The sequence below is a fragment of the Oncorhynchus tshawytscha genome, linkage group LG30, assembly GCF_018296145.1.
Source record: "Oncorhynchus tshawytscha isolate Ot180627B linkage group LG30, Otsh_v2.0, whole genome shotgun sequence".
Classification (NCBI taxonomy): Eukaryota; Metazoa; Chordata; class Actinopteri; order Salmoniformes; family Salmonidae; genus Oncorhynchus; species Oncorhynchus tshawytscha.
In genome coordinates this window covers 2,070,351-2,090,273 of record NC_056458.1, presented here as the reverse complement: position 1 = coordinate 2,090,273, position 19,923 = coordinate 2,070,351, and the positions used below count along the sequence as shown (strand labels likewise).

At 41.9% G+C, this 19,923-nt stretch overlaps 1 protein-coding gene across 2 annotated transcripts in view; it reads left to right on the top strand.

Annotated features, from left to right (window-relative positions):
• Positions 1–19,923, top strand: part of LOC112229013 (G protein pathway suppressor 2) — a 31,905-nt gene that overhangs the window by 9,990 nt on the left and 1,992 nt on the right. For both annotated transcript variants that reach the window (XM_024394881.2, XM_024394882.2), the window contains exons 8-11: positions 260–343; positions 3,105–3,181; positions 3,394–3,489; positions 3,783–3,866. In XM_024394881.2, the coding sequence (XP_024250649.1) occupies positions 260–343; positions 3,105–3,181; positions 3,394–3,489; positions 3,783–3,866 (341 nt within the window). The remainder of the gene's footprint in view (positions 1–259; positions 344–3,104; positions 3,182–3,393; positions 3,490–3,782; positions 3,867–19,923) is intronic.

The window sequence follows — 19,923 nt, the reverse complement described above, 5'->3', positions numbered from 1 at the left end:
TTTGTCTGGTAGCCTGCTCCCAGATCTGTTGTCTCGCCCGCTCCTATTGTCATTGTAATGCCAAGCATGTTTGACAACGATCAATGGAGTTGTCAAGATGGCACAAACGGATCTGGGAACAGGTGTTGAATCTTTAGGTATTATGTTTTTTCAAGGTGACTATGTTGCGGTTATTATGAGAATGAGAAACCTAATGTGTGTGCTGTTTGTGCGTGCTTCATTCATAAACCCCATCGCTAATGTCCCCTCTTGTGTCCAGGTGCCTCAGCCTTCCAGGCCATGCAGTACCTGCCTCAACAGCAGCAGGGCTACGCTGTACACAGCCACTTTACCTCTCAGCCAGGTACCTTTTCACCTGTGTGTCTGTCTACTAAAATCTATATGTTGTCGTAGGCCCTGTTGCGATTGTGGCACAGTATGTTTAAGAAGGTTTATGCGTAAAGGCGCTGGGATTGCTTGGTGTACTGACTGCACCTAGGACTCTGTCAGTAATTGAATAACCATAACTGATGTTTATGGATGATGTCCGCCATGAAAATTAAACAACGCCAAAAAAACATTTAAATTGACCTATATTTATTTTGTATGAACTTTTTATACATTTTTTGATGTAGGTGAACTTGACCTAATAGCGGGAGTGTTTACTAATGATCATAAGCATTTGATTTGCTAACTTAGTCTACATCTCCTCCTTTTCCCAACTGTCGTTGGATGCTCGAGCAGCTAATCCGCTAGATGCATGGGGGTGGAGAAGTGCTAGCCTACATGCTATGGCATTTCAGTAAAAAAAAAAAAAGTTTGTGTGGATAAGTAAATAAATCTGTCTTTAAAAACAGGTTGGTTGTGTCTGACTATTAATTACTCAACAGCAGTTGACAAGTTTGTTCTGGCTCTGAGACCTATAATGTGCTAATGTGTCAAATGGACAATGTGCAAATCCTATCCAACCTGGCATAGTATCATTTGATACGTAGTCTTCTCTTAATTTCTAGACTAATCTACGGTGATAAATAGGCTGTGTTGCGTGTATTTGTTTCTAGGTTAATGATGGTCAGTTTAGCCTAGTTGTCTTCCCTTCATACGTTCCTTGTCAATTCATGATCTTATAGCCTACTTTCGGAAAGAATAAGGTAGTCCTAGGTTTTTTCATATGTTTTAAGAAAAACATTTTTTTTTGCTCTTGTGTCTGACATAAGCTGGTGGCTTTGATTGACAGGTCCTTTTAAGGGGTGGTGCGTGTGTGAGTTCGCTGATTTTCTCTCTATAGGCCTATATGTCCATTCAGAAGGTTTCTTAAAGTAGCCTGTCCAGTCTTCTATCTGTAATGAAAATTGAATGCTCCGGTCATAATTTAATCTTGTTAAAGGCCATTTCTCACCAAGTCTGTAATTTTCGTCCCAATAATTAGGAAGAAAAAAATAAATACGTGCACGTCTTGTTTATGATGGCGTTCACACCAATTGCGAAATATCGTCCTGCCACAATCCGTCAATTATTTATCCGGAACAGTTTAGATTTTCGTGTCTTTTTCGAATGCAAAAATAATCTGTTGACCTAATGGAATTTGTTATCAGGGACACTGCCGCTTACAGGTCTTTTGGGTTCATTGTGTGAATTTATGAACAAATGAATTTCTCCGACTTTTTAACGTTTGCAATGCATCAGTTAAGCTATGTATCAATTCAATGGGATCACGTCACACCAGATCTCGGCTACATACACTTTGTTCTCACCAGTTCATTGCTAACGCTGCAGCCTATTTTATAGCCATTCAGCAAGCAAGACGATTGATCAATGCTTCTCTTCTCGAATAGGCCTATTAGTTTTAGAAATTGCTCGAAATAAGTTACAAATTATATTGCTCGTTCAAGAGCTAGAGAGAGGGGGATGAGATGGGCCAGTGGAGTTGCCAGCAGAGATGTGTGAATTGCCCAAGAAGGGAACAGTGAGGAGACACTGTTCTCTGTTCACTCAGAGACTGGGGGCTGTGCATGCACACGGGAAGAGCTGAGTGACCGATTTCATTTTTTAGAAGCGCAGCGCACAGGCATAAAGGTTTGTTTTAATTTAATTGAAATGGAAGTCTACTGAAGTGAGACTTTGTCCTTGTGTTCCTTGGCTAATTCTATAGTTTTGTTCACCAGCTAGGTTGTTTTTCAATGTTTTGAGTTTCAACTGCTAGGGAGAAGCAATGTGGATACTAGTCAGACTCAATCTTACAGGCGAAAACATGCATTACCACGACAAAAAATGTAAGTCTCTGTTTAAAAGACTTACCGGTAGGTCACAAAAAGTTTTATGAAATTAAACAATATAACACACTACTTCTTGCTACTAATACATGTATTGTTTTAGAAACACTACAAAGCGTGCTCATCTGTATTTTTTTTGTATGTTTTGTTGGTGTAATTTTAGAGATGTAATTTTATCTGGGCTGGTAAAAATCTGAATACCTGTCACAGTGGCTGGTGTACCAAAAAGTACATTTTAGTCCCTGGCTGTTGGCAGGCGGTGGCGCTCAATCAGGTCAAGGTGACCATTCTTCACTGACTGAAGAGGGAGGGTGAAGCGGAGAAAGTGAAGGCTGCGGAACACACGCGCTCACACACACGCCGTTCTTTATTGTATGTTGTTGTTTAAGGGGGCAGCTGCTGGTGGAATGTAAATGTCTTAAGTTTATTCCGTAACCAGTTCACAATAACATTGTTGGTTGAACATGTGGTTCGCATGTTCAGTTAATCAATTGTAATTTATTAATAATGTAATGGATGTTTGCCTGTGTTCATTTAAAAAAAGAAAAGTTTTTTTCTTTACAAATTAACTTGATGTAGTATAGACTCTCTGTATTTGTCTCAGAAAAACACCAATTAATTTAAAAGCACTGCAAAAGACCCATGTTGGCATATCAAAACATTTTTTTCAAACTATTTTAATTTTGGGACTGTTCAAGATCAGTTTGGGACAGTTGAAATTGCACTTCCAGATGGTACCAGGATGGATGGTGAGGAAATAAAGTTAGTCGCATGCTCTGCCTAAACTACTACTCACTTCTCTTGCTTCCCTCCATTTTTCTCTTTTAAACATATTCTGTATTTTGTCACCAGGATTCATCCCTAGTGCTGGGATCCCTCTACAGAAGCAACTGGAACATGCCAATCAACAGTCTGGCTTCACTGACTCTGTGAGTTTGTTGGGCCCCTTAATAGAGTGGAAGAGTAGCATTGCACACAATTAAATAATATGGTGTTATAAACCATACAGTGTTCAAACAAACCTTTTTAGAGGTTGATCACAAGCAGTGTACTGTATCTGTTTGTGGACGGGCCGTCTGTGGTTAACTCACACGTAACTGTCCGTTAATCTTTGTCTGCTGTGTTTTTGTGGTGGTTTCAGAGTGCTCTACGGTCCGTGCACCCTCAGGCTCTTCATGCCAGTGCTGCAGGCCTGCTGCCTACCCCCTCCCTCACAGTGCAGATCCCTCCTGCCAAGGTAAGGCCAACCCTCTTTACCCACCTGCCCTGGGTTGTCTTCATTAGGACAAAAGTAGCAAAATGTTTTGCAATGAAAAACTAAACAAGTGTTTCTTATTGGACCGGTGTAGTTAGTACCTCTCCATTTCACTCAGTTTTCTTCCATTTTGTGCCTAATAAACACAACCTTGCTGTATGTACTACCCTCTTCCCTCTGGCATGACACACACCACAAAGCCACTTAGTCAGTTATCCTTATCAATTCATAACGTCATGTCTTCCTTTCTTGCTCCTCCTGTTCTGTGTGAATAGTCTGGCTTGCCATACACCCATCCCCCCCGTCCGGCTTCTCCAGGAAGCTTCACTCATGGAACTCCTCCACAGCAGGCTCACCCAGTGAGTATCCTATCACTAGGGCCTGGAGTTTTGGTTGATGATATGTAGCACTGTGCTTTTACCGGTATTTCCAGCCTTATTCTGCTAGTGACGCAGCTGTCAGAAAATTCTAGGAAATTATATTTGACACGAGCTGTTTCCAATCAATCAATGGCTGGTTGTACGCGCGTGTTTAGCGGGGGTTCGCCTGATCCAGGGGAGGCGTAGTTCTGCGAATACATTTTTTGGGGGGGGCAAGGAACTCTTTTTGTAGATCAGTGATTCTGCACCTTACTTTGCTCAAACTGATCCTCTCCAACTGACTCAATTTCTGGTCATCGGCGGGTATAAAAATGGGGCAGTTAAAATGGAGAGTCAATGAAACCAAACATGGAAGGAGAAAGAAAAGTTCCAAAATAAGAATATAGCTTTAAGAAAAAGTACGCAGCAATACTCCACAGTAATACTCCACTCTTTGCAGATGACGACAATATATTCAGCAAAACATGCAACTTAGCATTAGCTCATAAACACAAAGACAGGATAGACGGACATCTGAAATAACATTACGCTGTCTCATAAGAATTCTAGGACTACTGGCCAAGATCGTTTAGTCAGGTGGGAGGTCCTGGAGGATATGGTGGAGGGTTTCGCAAGTGCCAACATCCCTCTAGAAAAAGTTGATAACCCCGAAATGCGCGCATTCATTAAATAAACATGTAAAAAACAGAGGCACAGTCCCTAGGTGGAGCCAACTCAGGAGTCGACATCTACCAAAGGTAGCCACAAAACACGAAGAGGAACTAAAACTGACACACTGGATCAATATGTTCATATTTTGATTGTCTTGCAAGGAGAGCTGGGTGAAGATTGAAAAGTTGTTCTGGCTGATAGTGTTGAATAGTGCACTCCCTATAAATACACTGTCTGAAAGTATTAAAACATGTCTACAATATTATGAGGTTGATTTTAAAAAGATAACTCGATTTGTGTCAGACAATTCAAGATGCATGGTGAATTCATGCAATTACATTCTGTGGGGGTTGTTATCAAATTGTTGCGTTTGACTGGCAATACCCGTGTTGTGGCTCTTGCCAGCAATATCTGGCAAACTCATTTCCCAGAGGTTGCAGTCATCAATAAAATCAGACAGTTAACCGTAAATGTGTGGATACATTTAATCAGGTCAAAGAAACTCCATATTATAACCCGGGTTACTCTGAAAATAGTTTAGATCAACCAGCTCATACATTTCTCAATGCAATACAGAATAAATAAAAAAATCCCCAACAAGTGGTCAGTTGGAAGGTAAGCAGTCTGCGGTTATCTTCTGTTTCAAATTTCGCCAAAGAATGTTAGAACTGGACCAATACACACACCATGCAAAACCAAACCGCAGCAAAATTAATCCGTTCTGGAAAAGCTCTGCAAATGTACAATTATAAATATCTCTCTGTTTCAAACAATTCCGTTGATGTTGAAAGAACCGCGTCATCGTATGGTCAAGTATTTATTCACCAGTGCCAATCGTTATCGGTTATTATCACAATAGACGATTAGCGTAACCATACTAAAACTTTATTCACATGTGCTAGCCTAGGTTACGTTATTCTTTCTTGATGTTTTTTTTTATGCTTTAGAATGTTAAGGTTGAGACTGTGTCGTCAGAATCCTGTCTGTTATCGCGATTTCCTCTCCATTTTTAAGTTTTTACATGATTTTCTATAGTGAATGAAAAATGTATATAGATTTCTTTTAATCAAATGTGTATTTACGTTGCATTCGGAAAGTATTCAGACCCCTCCTGTTTCTATTGACCATCCTTGAGATGTTTCTACAACTTGATTGGACTCCACCTGTGTTAAATTCGATTGATTGGTCACTGTGTGTGTGTGTGTGTGTGTGTGTGTGTGTGTGTGTGTGTGTACACAGTGCACGTCAGAGCAAAAACCAAGCCATGAGGTCGAAGGAATTGTCCATAGAGCTCCAAGACAGGATTCTGTCGAGGCACAGATCTGGGGAAGGGTACCAAAACATTTATGCAGCATTGAAGGTCCCCAAGAACACAGTGGCCTCCATAATTCTTAAATGGAAAAAGTTTGGAACCACCAAGAGTCTTACTAGAGCTGGCCACCCGGCCAAACTGAGCAATTGGGAGAGAAGGGCCTTGGTCAGGGAGGTGACCAAGAACTCGGTGGTCATTCTGACAGATCTCCAGAGTTCATGGTAGAGTGGCCAGACGGAAGCCACTACTCAATAAAAGGCACATGACAGCCCGCTTGGAGTTTACCAAAAGGCATCTTTTTTTTTTTTTACCTTTTATTTTACTAGGCAAGGCAAGAACAAATTCTTATTTTCAATGACGGCCTAGGAACAGTGGGCTAACTGCCTGTTCAAGGGCAGAACGACAGATTTTGTACCTTGTCAGCTCGGGGATTTGAACTTGCAACCTTTCGGTTACTAGTCCAATGCTCTAACCACTAGGCTACACTGCCGCCCCAGTGGACTCTCAGATCTTGAAACAGGATTCTCTGGTCTGATGAAACCCAGATAAAAGTTTTTGGCCCGAATGCCAAGCGTCACGTCTGGAGGAAACCAGGCACCGCTCATCACCTGGCCAATACTATCCCTACGGAGAAGCATGGTGGTGGCTGCATCATGCTGTGGGGATGTTTTTCAGCAGCAGGGACTGGGAGACTAGTCAGTGTTGAGGGAAAGATGAACGGAGCAAAGTACAGAGAGATCTTGCTGCTCCAGAGCGCTCAGGACCTCAGACTGGGACAAAGGTTCACCTTCCAACAAGCCAGCAACACTAAGCACCCAGCCAAGATGATGCAGGAGTGACTTCGGGACAAGTCTCTGAATGTCATTGAGTGGCCCGGACTTGAACCCGGTAGAACATCTCTGGAGATAGTTGATCATAGCTGTGCAGCGACGCTCCCCATCCAGCCTGACAAAGCTTGAGAGGATCTGCAGAGTAGAATGGGAGAAAATCCCCAAATACTGGTGTGCCAAGCTTGTAGCAGCATACACAAGAAGACTTGAGGCTGTAATAGCTGCCAAAGGTGCTTAAACAAAGTACTGAGTAAATGTTCTGAATACTTATGTAGTTTTTAATACATTTGCAAAAATAGAAATTGTATCAAAACGTGGAAAAAGTGAAGAGGTCTGAACTTCCCGAATGCACTGTAATTCAGCTTCATCTCAAGTTATAAAATGTATTTATGATTTTCAATGTGTTCGAGGGTGATTAGAAGATTGTCTAGGTATAGTAAAATGTCGTCCGTATATAATGAAATTAAGTCCTCAGTAGATTTGAGGGAAATTGGTGTTACTTTGGATTTGACGAATTGTCTGGGCCAGGGGTTCCATGGATAATAATAATAATAGCAGCTCTCTCACCTTGTCTGCTGCTTCTAGTGATTATAAAAGGAGCAGTGCAGAGATTACCTGTTATAACTATTTAATCATATTAATGAAATTGGAGCCAATTCACAAAGTACCAGTCAAAATTTTGGAAACCTACTCATTCAAGGGTTTTTATGAATTTTTCACTATATAACGTAGAATAATATTGAAGACATCAACACTATGAAATAACACATATGGAATCATGAGGTAACCAAAAAACTGTAAACAAATCAAAATGTATTTTAGATTCTTCAAAGTAGCCACCCTTGACAGCTTTGCACAGTTTTGTCATTCTCTCAACCATCTTCATGAGGAATGCTTTTTCAACAGTCTTGAAGGAATTTCCACATATACTGAGCAATTGTTGGCTGCTTTTCATTCACTCTGTAGTCCAACTCATCCCAAACCATTTCAATTGGGTTGAGGCTGGGTGATTGTGGAGGCTAGGTCATCTGATGCAGAACTTCATCACTCTCCTCCTTGGTTAAATATCCCTTACACAGCCTGGAGGTGGGTCATTGTCCTGTTGGAAAGCAAATGATAGTCCCACTAAGCGCAAATCAGATGGGATGGGGTATCACTGCAGAATGCTGTGGCAGCCATGCTAGTTCAATGTGCCTTGAATTTTAAATAAATCACTGTCACCAGCAAAGCACCCCCACACCATCACACCTCCTCAATGCTTTACAGTGGGAACCACACATGGAAGATCATCCGTTCACCTACTTCGTGTCTCACAAATACACAGCAGTTGTAACCAAAAATCTCCAATTTGGACTCATCAGACCACAGGACAGATTTCCACCGGTCTAATGTCCATTGCTCGTGTTTCTTGGCCCAAGCAGGTCTCTTCTTATTATTGGTGTCCTCTAGTAGAGGTTTTGCAACAATTCGACCATGAATGCCTGATTTCACATAGTTTCCACTTAAGTTGATGTTGAGATGTGTCTGTTACTTGAACTCTGAAGCATTTATTTGGGCTGCAATCTGAGCTGCAGTTAACTCTAATGAAATGATTCTCTGCAGCAGAGGTAACTCTGGGTCTTTCTTTCCTGTGGAGGTCCTCATGAGAGCCAGTTTCATCATAGCGCTTGATGGTTTTTGTGACTGCACATGAAGAAACGTTGAAAGTTCTTGAAATGTTTCCGCATTGACTGACCTTCATGTCTTAAAGTAATGATGGACTGTCGTTTCTCTTTGCTTATTTGAACTGTTCTTGCCATAATCTGGATTTGGTCTTTTACCAAATAGGGCTCTTCTGTATACCACCCCTACCTTGTCACAACACAACTGATTGGCTCAAACGCATTAACATCTCTAAGGTATGTGGGACGATAGCGTCCCACCTGGCCAACATCCAGTGAGATTGCGGAGCGCCAAATTTAAATACAGAAATACTCATTATAAAAATTCAGAAAAGATGAAACTATTTTACATAGGTTTAAAGATTAACTTCTTGTGAATCCAACCACGGTGTCAGATTTAAAAAATGCTTTACGGCGTAAGCATACCTGAGAACATAGCCCAGCAGACAAATCATTACAAACAGTAACCAGCCAAGTAGAAGAGTTACACAAGTCAGAAATAGAGATACAATTAATCACTTACCTTTGATGATCTTCACATGTTTGCACTCAGAAGACATTCATTTATTCAATAAATGTTCCTTTTGTTCGATTAAGTCTCTCTTTTTATCCGAAAACCTCCGTTTTGTTCGCATTTTCTTCAGTAATACACAGGCTCAAACGCATTCACAACAGGCAGACAAACGATTTGGATTTTATCCGTAAAGTTCATAGAAACGTCAAACGATGTTTATATTCAATCCTCAGGTTATGTTTAGCCTAAATAATTTATAATATTTCATCCGGACAATAACGTTGTCAATATAAAAGGTAAACAAGGAAGGCACTCTCTCGGTCGTGCGCATGAAATAGCTCTGTGATACGGCAGGGTCCACTCATTCAGACTGCTCTTACTCCCTCATTTTTCAGAGTACAAGCCTGAAACAATTTCTAAAGACTGTTGACATCTAGTGGAAGGCATAGGAACTGCAATTTGAGTCCTAAGTCAATGGATACCGTAATGGCATTGAATAGAACACTACAAACAAAACAAAAAATCTTACTTCCTGAATGGATTTTTCTCAGGTTTTCACTTGCCAAATCAGTTCTGTTATACTCACAGACATGATTTAAACAGTTTTGGAAACTTTAGAGTGTTTTCAATCCAAATCTACTAATTATATGCATATCCTATCTTCTGGGCCTGAGTAGAAGGCAGTTTAATTTGGGCATGCTTTTCATCCAAAATTCCAAATGTTGCCCCCTACCCCAGAGAAGTTAAGAAGGAAAGAATTTCCAAAAATGAATTTTTTAACAAGGCACACCTGGTAATTGAAATGCATTCCAGGTGACTACCTCATGAAGCTGCTTAAGAGAATGCCAAGAGTCTGCAAAGCTGGCTTCAAGACAAGGGTGGCTACTTTAAAGAATCTCAAATATAAGATATATTCGGATGTGTATTACACTTGTTTTGGTTACTACATTATTTCATATGTTATTTCATAGTTTTGATGTCTTCGCTATTATTCTACAATGTATAAAATAGTACAAATAAAAACCCTTGAATGAGTGGTTGTGTCCAAACTTTTGACTGGAACTGTATGTTCCAAGACGCACCAAAGATATGACTAATCTAGTCTATCAAAATATTTTTCTGCATTGAGAGATAAAACATCCCAAGGAGCTGTTTCATATGAAGCATTTAAGATGTGTAATAGTCGGAGGTTGCAGAGGATAAATGTTTAACAAACCTGCTTTCGTCCTTGTAGACCAATTTGGGTAGTAAATCTCGAAATGGGATGATAACATTTTGAAAAACTCTTTAATATTTCATATCTGTGTTTATCAAAGATAGGGGGCGATAGTGAGAACTGGGTGGCATCCTTTAAAAAAAAAAAGTGAAGTTAGTGCTGTATTCACATCTCTTCCAAATGAACGTTTGTGAACGGCTGTGTTAATAATTCCGAGCAGTAGTGGACCTAATTGATTCCAAAATTTTAAATGGACCTCAGGGAACACCATCTCATCCAGGTAATTCGCCTTTATTCATGCTATCCAATGCTCTTTTGAGTTCTTTGAAAGAGATTTGGGCTCCCGGCAAGGTGGCTTCCTCTGTTGAGAAGAGTAGTTCTTCATTATTTTAGAAAGGGCTTAGTCTGGCTTGATGTGGATTAACAATCAGTGTTGTAAGGTTCTTTAATTCATTTGGGTTCTGATAATTCCACTGTGTCAGATTCAGTAGTAGCTATATCGGCTAATTGATCATTATGCATAGCTTGTTGGCCAGTAAAAGACTGGGATGATTACCATGGAGTAATGGTTGAGTCTAACTCGATGGACGGGAAATTCTTCTCTCTGCCTTATCAATAAATTAAGTTCTGTTTTGACTACCTGGTCTGAGAAAAGTGTTTGTTGAGAACGCTCTACAGCAGTTAACATTTCCAGTTCTGATTATCTTCTTTAATTGTGTAGCGGAATGCTTGTGTTCCAACAGTGCAGTAATATCTAACCATTCACAACGATACACACATATCTAAAAGTAAAATAATGGAATTAAGAAATATATCAATATTAGGACGAGCAATGTCAGAGTGGCATTGACTAAAATACAGCAGAACGGAATACAGTATATACATATGAAATGAGTAAAGCAGTATGTAAATATTATAGTGACTAGTGTTCCATTATTAGTGACCGGTGATTCCATGGCTATGTACAGTGGGGCAAAAAAGTATTTAGTCAGCCACCAATTGTGCAAGTTCTCCCACTTTAAAAAGATGAGGCCTGTAATTTTCATCATAGGTACACTTCAACTATGACAGAAAAAATGAGGGGGAAAAAATCCAGAAAATCATATTGTAGGATTTTTAATGAATTTATTTGCAAATTATGGTGGAAAATAAGTATTTGGTCACCTACAAACAAGCAAGATTTCTGGCTCTCACAGACCTGTAACTTCTTCTTTAAGAGGCCCCTCTGTCCTCCACTCGTTACCTGTATTAATGGCACCTGTTTGAACTTGTTATCAGTTTAAAAGACACCTGTCCACAACCTCAAACAGTCACACTCCAAACTCCACTATGGCCAAGACCAAAGAGCTGTCAAAGGACACCAGAAACAAAATTGTAGACCTGCACCAGGCTGGGAAGACTGAATCTGCAATAGGTAAGCAGCTTGGTTTGAAGAAATCAACAGTGGGAGCAATTATTAGGAAATGGAAGACATACAAGACCACTGATAATCTCCCTCGATCTGGGGCTCCACGCAAGATCTCACCCCGTGGGGTGAAAATGATCACAAGAACGGTGAGCAAAAATCCCAGAACCACACGGGGGGACCTAGTGAATGACCTGCAGAGAGCTGGGACCAAAGTAACAAAGCCTACCATCAGTAACACACTACGCCGCCAGGGACTCAAATCCTGCAGTGCCAGACGTGTCCCCCTGCTTAAGCCAGTACATGTCCAGGCCCATCTGAATTTTGCTAGAGAGCATTTGGATGATCCAGAAGAAGATTGGGAGAATGTCATATGGTCAGATGAAACCAAAATATAACTTTTTGGTAAAAACTCAACTCGTCGTGTTTGGCGGACAAAGAATGCTGAGTTGCATCCAAAGAACACCATACCTACTGTGAAGCATGGGGGTGGAAACATCATGCTTTGGGGCTGTTTTTCTGCAAAGGGACCAGGACGACTGATCCGTGTAAAGGAAAGAATGAATGGGGCCATGTATCGTGAGATTTTGAGTGAAAACCTCCTTCCATCAGCAAGGGCATTGAAGATGAAACGTGGCTGGGTCTTTCAGCATGACAATGATCCTAAACACACCGCCCGGGGAAAACGAAGGAGTCCTGGAGTGGCCTAGCCAGTCTCCAGATCTCAACCCCATAGAAAATCTTTGGAGGGAGTTGAAAGTCCGTTTTTCCCAGCAACAGCCCCAAAACATCAATGCTCTAGAGGAGATCTGCATGGAGGAATGGGCCAAAATACCAGCAACAGTGTGTGAAAACCTTGTGAAGACTTACAGAAAACATTTGACCTCTGTCATTGCCAACAAAGGGTATATAACAAAGTATTGAGTGGAGTTTGGAGTGTGACTGTTTGAGGTTGTGGACAGGTGTCTTTTATACTGATAACAAGTTCAAACAGGTGCCATTAATACAGGTAACGAGTGGAGGACAGAGGAGCCTTTTAAAGAAGTTACAGGTCTGTGAGAGCCAGAAATCTTGCTTGTTTGTAGGTGACCAAATACTTATTTTCCACCATAATTTGCAAATAAATTCATTAAAAATCCTACAATATGATTTTCTGGATTTTTTTTCTCTCATTTTGTCTGTCATAGTTGAAGTGTACCTATAATGAAAATTACAGGCCTCTCTCATCTTTCATCTTCCCCACTGTATATAGGGCAGCAGCCTCTAAGGTGCAGGGTTGAGGAACCGGGTGGTAGCCGGCTAGTGATAGCAATTTAACAGTCTGATGGCCTTGAGATAGAAGTTGTATTTCAGTCTCTCGGTCCCAGCTTTGATGCACCTTTACTGACCTCGCCTTCTGGATGATAGTGGGGTGAACAGGTCATGGCTTGGGTGGTTGATGTCCTTGATAATTTTTTTGGCCTTCCTGTGACATTGGGTGTTGTAGGTGATGCGTTGGGCAGATGACACCACCCTCTAGAGAGCCATGCGGTTGTGGGCGGTGCAGTTGCTGTACCAGGCTGCGATACAGCCCATCCTTTTGTGATCTGTAAAAGTTTGTGGGAGTCTTAGGGGCCAAGCCAAATTTATTCAGCCTCCTGAGGTTGAAGAGGTGCTGTTGCGCCTTCTTCACCACACTGTCTGTGTGGGTGGACCATTTTAGATCATCAATGATGTGTATGCCGAGGAACTTTAAGCTTTCCACCTTCTCCACTGCGGTCCCGTCAATGTGCATAGGGGCGTGCCCCCTCTGCTTTTTCCTGAAGCCCACTATCAGCTCCTTCGTTTTGTACTCTCAGTCACCTTGCAATGGTTAAAGCGGTGGTTCGTGCTTTCAGTTTAGCTTGAATTCTGCCATCTATCCACAGTATCTGATTTGGGTAAGTTTTAATAGTCAGTGGGAACAACATCCCCTTTACGCTTCCTGAGGAACTCTGTCACCGTGTCCATGTATACATCAATGTTATTCTATGAGGCTACCCGGTACATATCCCAGTCCGCGTGATCAGAACAATCTTGAAGCATGGATTACGATTGGTCAGACCAGCGTTGCATAGACCTTAGCACGGACTTACTGTTTGAGTTTCTGCCTATAGGAAGGGAGGAGAAAAATGGTGTCGTGATCAGATTTGCCAAAGGGAGGGCGGGGGAGGGCCTTGTAGGCATCCCGGAAGAGAGTGTAGCAGTGGTTGTGTTTTTTCCCAGCGTGAGTACTACAGTGAATGTGTTAATAGAACTTCGGTACCGTTTTCTTCAAATTTGCTTTGTTAAAATACCCAGATAAAAGAAATGCAGCCTCAGGATATGTTGTTTGCATAAAGTCCAGTGTAATTCCTTGATGGGGAATATACACAGCTGTGACTAACCGAAGAGAATTATCTTGGGAGGTAATACGGTCGCCATTTTTTTGATAAATAAATTACATAGGTCATTAACAGCTGGTTTCTAAACAACTATGGACTGCAGGATACCATTATTACAATATTAATTTGTATTTCTGTATTTAACCAAAAAGTAATTTCTGACCAACCGACTTATGGAGCAAAATTTGAAATTGTGTTTCTTACATTGGATAAAAGTAGAAACTCAGAGCTAGAAAATTATATTATACACCACAGTTGAGCAACAATGGGAAAGTAATTCTGCTTTCAAAGTTGATCAACTTGTAACCTCACTTTTGAGAAAATGGCCCTTGAATATTATGGTACCTACTGGAGAGCTCTTCTTTGTCTCCACACATTCAGCATCATTCTCACCCTTTTAAGCTTTAGACCCACCCATCTCTTTAAGGATTCACATGTGAAACTATGTACTAAACAACGAAAGCTTTCCAAGAATAAAGGCTGGTTTATACTACCGGTGTGTTCATAAATTTCATCTGTAGTTCCAGAGTGTGCTCTGGGCGTTCGTAAACTCAGAGCGTTGTCAGATTGGCCGTTCGTAAATTCAGTGTTTCGCTCTCGGAGTGTTCAGAGCGCACACTGGGTTGAGGGGTTGATCCGAGCATTCTGACCTAACAAGCAGTATGCACCCAAGCTAACTGGCTAACGTTGGCTAGCTTGCTAGCTAATTCCATACACAAAAGAGAGAACAGCTCACTCTGACCAATTTACTTGCCCTAACAGAGCTGGTTAGGGTGTTTCTATGTTAGCCAGAGTGTTGGTGACTGCAACTCTGCTGCTGGTAACAATTTAATTACACTTTTTTTTGCCAACGTTTACTGGCACAGGCCATATTCAACGGGTGTTGAGCGTTTGTAAATTCGTCAGTTATTCTGCACTCTGGCAGTCTCAGATGAGAGTGCTCTGAAATCGGAGTAGATAGCCAGAGCGGATTTACCAGTTACGTCTATCGACAGTTGTCGCAATGACATCATAAACATTCTATTTTAATTGTTACTTCCATAGTGGAGTCTTTTTTGTTTAGACATGTAGCTAACTGGCTAAACAATGAACCATAATCCCAACTCATAATGTTACTACTCTTCATGAATCTGCAGGTAGCTAACCAACCAAGTTCAATGTTAGCTAGCTAACATTAGGCTATAACTAAATCAAATCAAATTTATTTATATAGTCCTTCGTACATCAGCTGATATCTCAAAGTGCTGTACAGAAACCCAGCCTAAAACCCCAAACAGCAAGCAATGCAGGTGTAGAAGCACGGTGGCTAGGAAAAACTCCCTAGAAAGGCCAAAACCTAGGAAGAAACCTAGAGAGGAACCAGGCTATGTGGGGTGGCCAGTCCTCTTCTGGCTGTGCCGGGTGGAGATAACAGAACATGGCCAAGATGTTCAAATGTTCATAAATGACCAGCATGGTTGAATAATAATAAGGCAGAACAGTTGAAACTGGAGCAGCAGCACGGTCAGGTGGACTGGGGACAGCAAGGAGTCATCATGTCAGGTAGTCCTGGGGCATGGTCCTAGGGCTCAGGTCCTTCGAGAGAGAGAGAGAGAAAGAAAGAGAGAATTAGAGAGAGCATATGTGGGGTGGCCAGTCCTCTTCTGGCTGTGCCGGGTGGAGATTATAACAGAACATGGCCAAGATGTTCAAATGTTCATAAATGACCAGCATGGTCGAATAATAATAAGGCAGAACAGTTGAAACTGGAGCAGCAGCACGGCCAGGTGGACTGGGGACAGCAAGGAGTCATCATGTCAGGTAGTCCTGAGGCATGGTCCTAGGGCTCAGGTCCTCCGAGAAAGAGAAAGAGACAATTCGAGAGAGCATGCTTAAATTCACACAGGACACCGAATAGGACAGGAGAAGTACTCCAGATATAACAAACTGACCCTAGCCCCCCGACACAAACTACTGCAGCATAAATACTGGAGGCTGAGACAGGAGGGGTCAGGAGACACTGTGGCCCCATCTGAGGACACCCCCGGACAGGGCCAAAACTAGCAATGCAAATGGCTCTGAGATATGAATAATAGTACTACACAGATCATACATGTAACGTTAGCTAGCTAACAGTACATTTTCACTTCAACTGAAATCGACTTTCTGACCAAATTAGAAGCGTGTAATATCTAAAAACACTCCTACATGGATGGACGCTTCTCCCTCTGTCACGGATAACATGGTTGCCCTTAGTTTGAAGATGTGATCCGGAGCCTTCTGTTTGTTCTCTTTTCGACTCCCTCTGCATATTTGCAATCAAAATCCAGAATTATGTCCATCTCCTTAGCTATCGTACTGTAATTCCACTGCTTTCAAAACTCTGTCCTCCAGAAAGTGGAGAGCAACACTTATGCCGTTCTACTACGTGATATCTTTTTTTTTTAAAGGATTACCTACATACATACTGACCAGCTCATATTATAGACAAGTGTGCTACATGGCAGACACATCTGAACTCAGCTCTCGGCATTTCCAGCCCACTCATTATCTCATCTAATCATTGCTAACGGGAAGATTGCAGTCTTTTTCTGTGGCTAAACCAACTAGGATTGTAATTTAATAATTGTATTCATATTTACAGATGGCATACAAGTGTGTTAAGGCACATGAAAATTGATGCCTTTCTTGCCTAAAACTCATTTTGATTAAATGTTTTATTTTTTTAAATATTTTAAATGGTGCTCCTGTGAAGTAGTGACACGCGACATAGCGTAGTTTCCTGAAACAAGTCACATTTGTGTAAATATTGTTAATGTCTTGACAAGCAAGCGGAAAGGCAGGTGGAGGACTTTTGAATGCACGTGCCGGTGTTTATTGATGGGCTTCCTGCCTCTGCTGAGATGGGTCTGGCTCGAGTATCCAGGACCTAGGCTACTGGCGGGGCTCACTCTAGACGTAGAGGGAATTCTCTGACATTCTTGTTTGTGTCGTGGAAATACTTCTTACAATATATTTTAGACACCCGAGCTTGTGTATTCAATATAGACTTTATTACAAAGTAACACGCCGAGCTGGTCCATGGAGCAACTGCCGGTCTCAGACTGAGATCCCTTTTTATATACAGTTTCAGTTTGACACAAAATACATATTCACTACTCTTTATGTATATGATCCACATCTTTTGGTTTTCTGCCACTATTGTGTCCTAATCTTACTTCTAGTCTATCTACGGCCATCTTTACTTGGTTTCTCCTCCCCTTCTTGGCACATACTTCAGGGCATAGATTATATTGGTGGTGTAACCATAGCAACGATACAAAAAAATGTCCAAGGACACCCACAGGACTAGGCAACGGCTTCTCTCAATGGCCCAGTCACACACACATTCACAATTGCCTCCCTCCAAGCCCACATTGATTGTACTCACCGCTCCAAGACGTACACCACATGCATCGGAAAATCCCCCATACTTGGAAACCGAATGTTGGTTGATAACAAGTATGAAGCGTCAGACGGCAGGGAGATTGTGAATATGTATTTATTTAATTTTTGTGGGAGTTTGAAAATGTACTGGCCCAAGTGGGCGATATGAAAGCTTGATTAACTGGCCCGGCAAGCTTCGGCAGAGTTTGCAGGGCCAGCGGGCTGCCCTGAATGTCGAGCGCTGCTTATGGAGCAGGTGTGTTTCTTGGAGCATTGCTGTATCAATATGGTTTCTTGGAAGGATATCAAGACCGCTGACACGTTTGATAGGACATATAAGGTATTTCAAATTCCAAGAGAGAATTGCTGTTTTTGCCATTGTTTTTCAGAAAAGAGTGTTATATTAACTGTATAATTGTTGTCTTTAGTGTTGATAAGCCCAAGGATGTGTAACAAAAAGCAGGACCCACAGGGAAATTCACCCATTGATTGTTCCCCACCCAGAACACCCTCCCTGTAAACCATTCCCCCCTTCTCTGACCCCCCTTTGCCTAACAGATTTAGCTTGCATAGCTGCAGATTTCACCTCATTGTATGTTGCCCTCTGTTTTAGCAGTTCGGCACTCAGGTCTGGGTAGATGCTGATCCTCTTCTAAATAGGTCAGAGCCCCCAATTCTGCTACAAGGTGAACAATTTGCTTTTTGACTTCAAAACTGTGGATTTGTACAATCCTACAATGAGCCATTCTGTCGAGGATCTGTCCAGTGTGAAATGTTCATTCGCGGGATGGGATCCAGCTTCTCCTGCCCTGACAGTTCATAGAAAACATTGCTCGTGATAGAAGTTTGGTTGCCCCATTTCCAAGTCTAAATACCCGCACATTGAATTTACAGGAGTGATTTTCAAGTGATTGTTTTCCATTTTTAGGAGATTGATTGCCCCTTCTAACTTAGCATGCGCTGTTTCCAGGTCATTATCCAGACTTTACACTTTAGTTGAATAGGCACCCACTTTAGAAGTGAGCAATGCAAGAATGCAAGATCTATATCTATCCTACCCTGCCTTTCTAAGGTCTTCGAAATGCCAAGTCAACAAACAGATTACCGACCATTTCGAATCCCACCATACCTTCACCGCTATGCAATCTGGTTTCAGAGCTGGTCATGGGTGCACCTCAGCCACGCTCAAGGTCCTAAACGATATCTTAACCGCCATCGATAAGAAACAGTACTGTGCAGCCAGATTCATTGACCTGGCCAAGGCTTTTGACTCTGTCAATCACCACATCCTCATCGGCAGACTCGAAAGCCTTGGTTTCTCAAGTGATTGCCTCGCCTGGTTCACAAACTACTTCTCTGATAGAGTTCAGTGTGTCAAATCGGAGGGCCTGTTGTCTGGACCCCTAGGCAGTCTCTGGGGGTGCCACAGGGTTCAATTCTTGGACCGACTCTCTTCTCTATATACATCAATGATGCCGCTCTTGCTGCTGGTGAGTCTCTGATCCACCTCTATGCAGACGATACCATTCTGTATACTTCTGACCCTTCTTTGGACACTGTGTTAACAACCCTCAAGGCGAGCTTCAATGCCATACAACTCTCCTTCCATGGCCTCCAATTGCTCTTAAATACAAGTAAAACTAAATGCATGCTCTTCAACCGATCGCTGCCTGCACCTGCCCGCCCGTCCTACATCACTACTCTGATCGGTTCTGACTTAGAATATGTGGACAACTACAAATACCTAGGTGTCTGGTTAGACTGAACTCTCCTTCCAGACTCACATTAAGCATCTCCAATCCAAAATTAAATATAGAATTGGCTTCCTATTTCGCAACAAAGCATCCTTCATTCATGCTTCCAAACATACCCTTGTAAAACTGACCATCCTACCGATCCTCGACTTCGGTGACGTCATCTACAAAATAGCCTCCAATAATTGGATGCAGTCTATCACAGTGCCATCTGTTTTGTCACCAAAGCCCCATATACCACCCACCTCTACGACCTGTACGCTCTCGTTGGCTAGCCCTCGCTTCATACTCGTCGCCAAACCCACTGGCTCCAGGTCATCTACAAGACCCTGCTAGGTAAAGTCCCCCCTTATCTCAGCTCGCTGGTCACCATAGCAGCACCCACCTGTAGCTTGCGCTCCAGCAGGTATATCTCTCTGGTCACCCCCAAAACCAATTCTTCCTTTGGCCACCTCTCCTTCAAGTTCTCTGCTGCCAATGACTGGAACAAACTACAAAAATCTCAAACTGGAAACGCTTATCTCCCTCACCAGCTTTAAGCACCAGCTGTCAGAGCAGTTCACAGATTACTGCACCTGTACATAGCCCATCTATAATTTAGCCCAAACTACCTCTCCCCCTACTGTATTTATTTATTTTGCTCCTTTGCACCCCATTATTTATATCTCTACCTTGCACATTCTTCCACTGCAAATCTACCATTCCAGTGTTTTCCTTGCTATATTGTATTTACTTCGCCACCATGGCCTCTTTTTTTGCCTTTACCTCCCTTCTCTCACCTCATTTGCTCACATTGTATATAGACTTATTTTTCTACTGTATTATTGACTGTATGATTGTTTTACTCCATGTGTAACTCTGTTGTTGTATGTGTCGAACCGCTTTG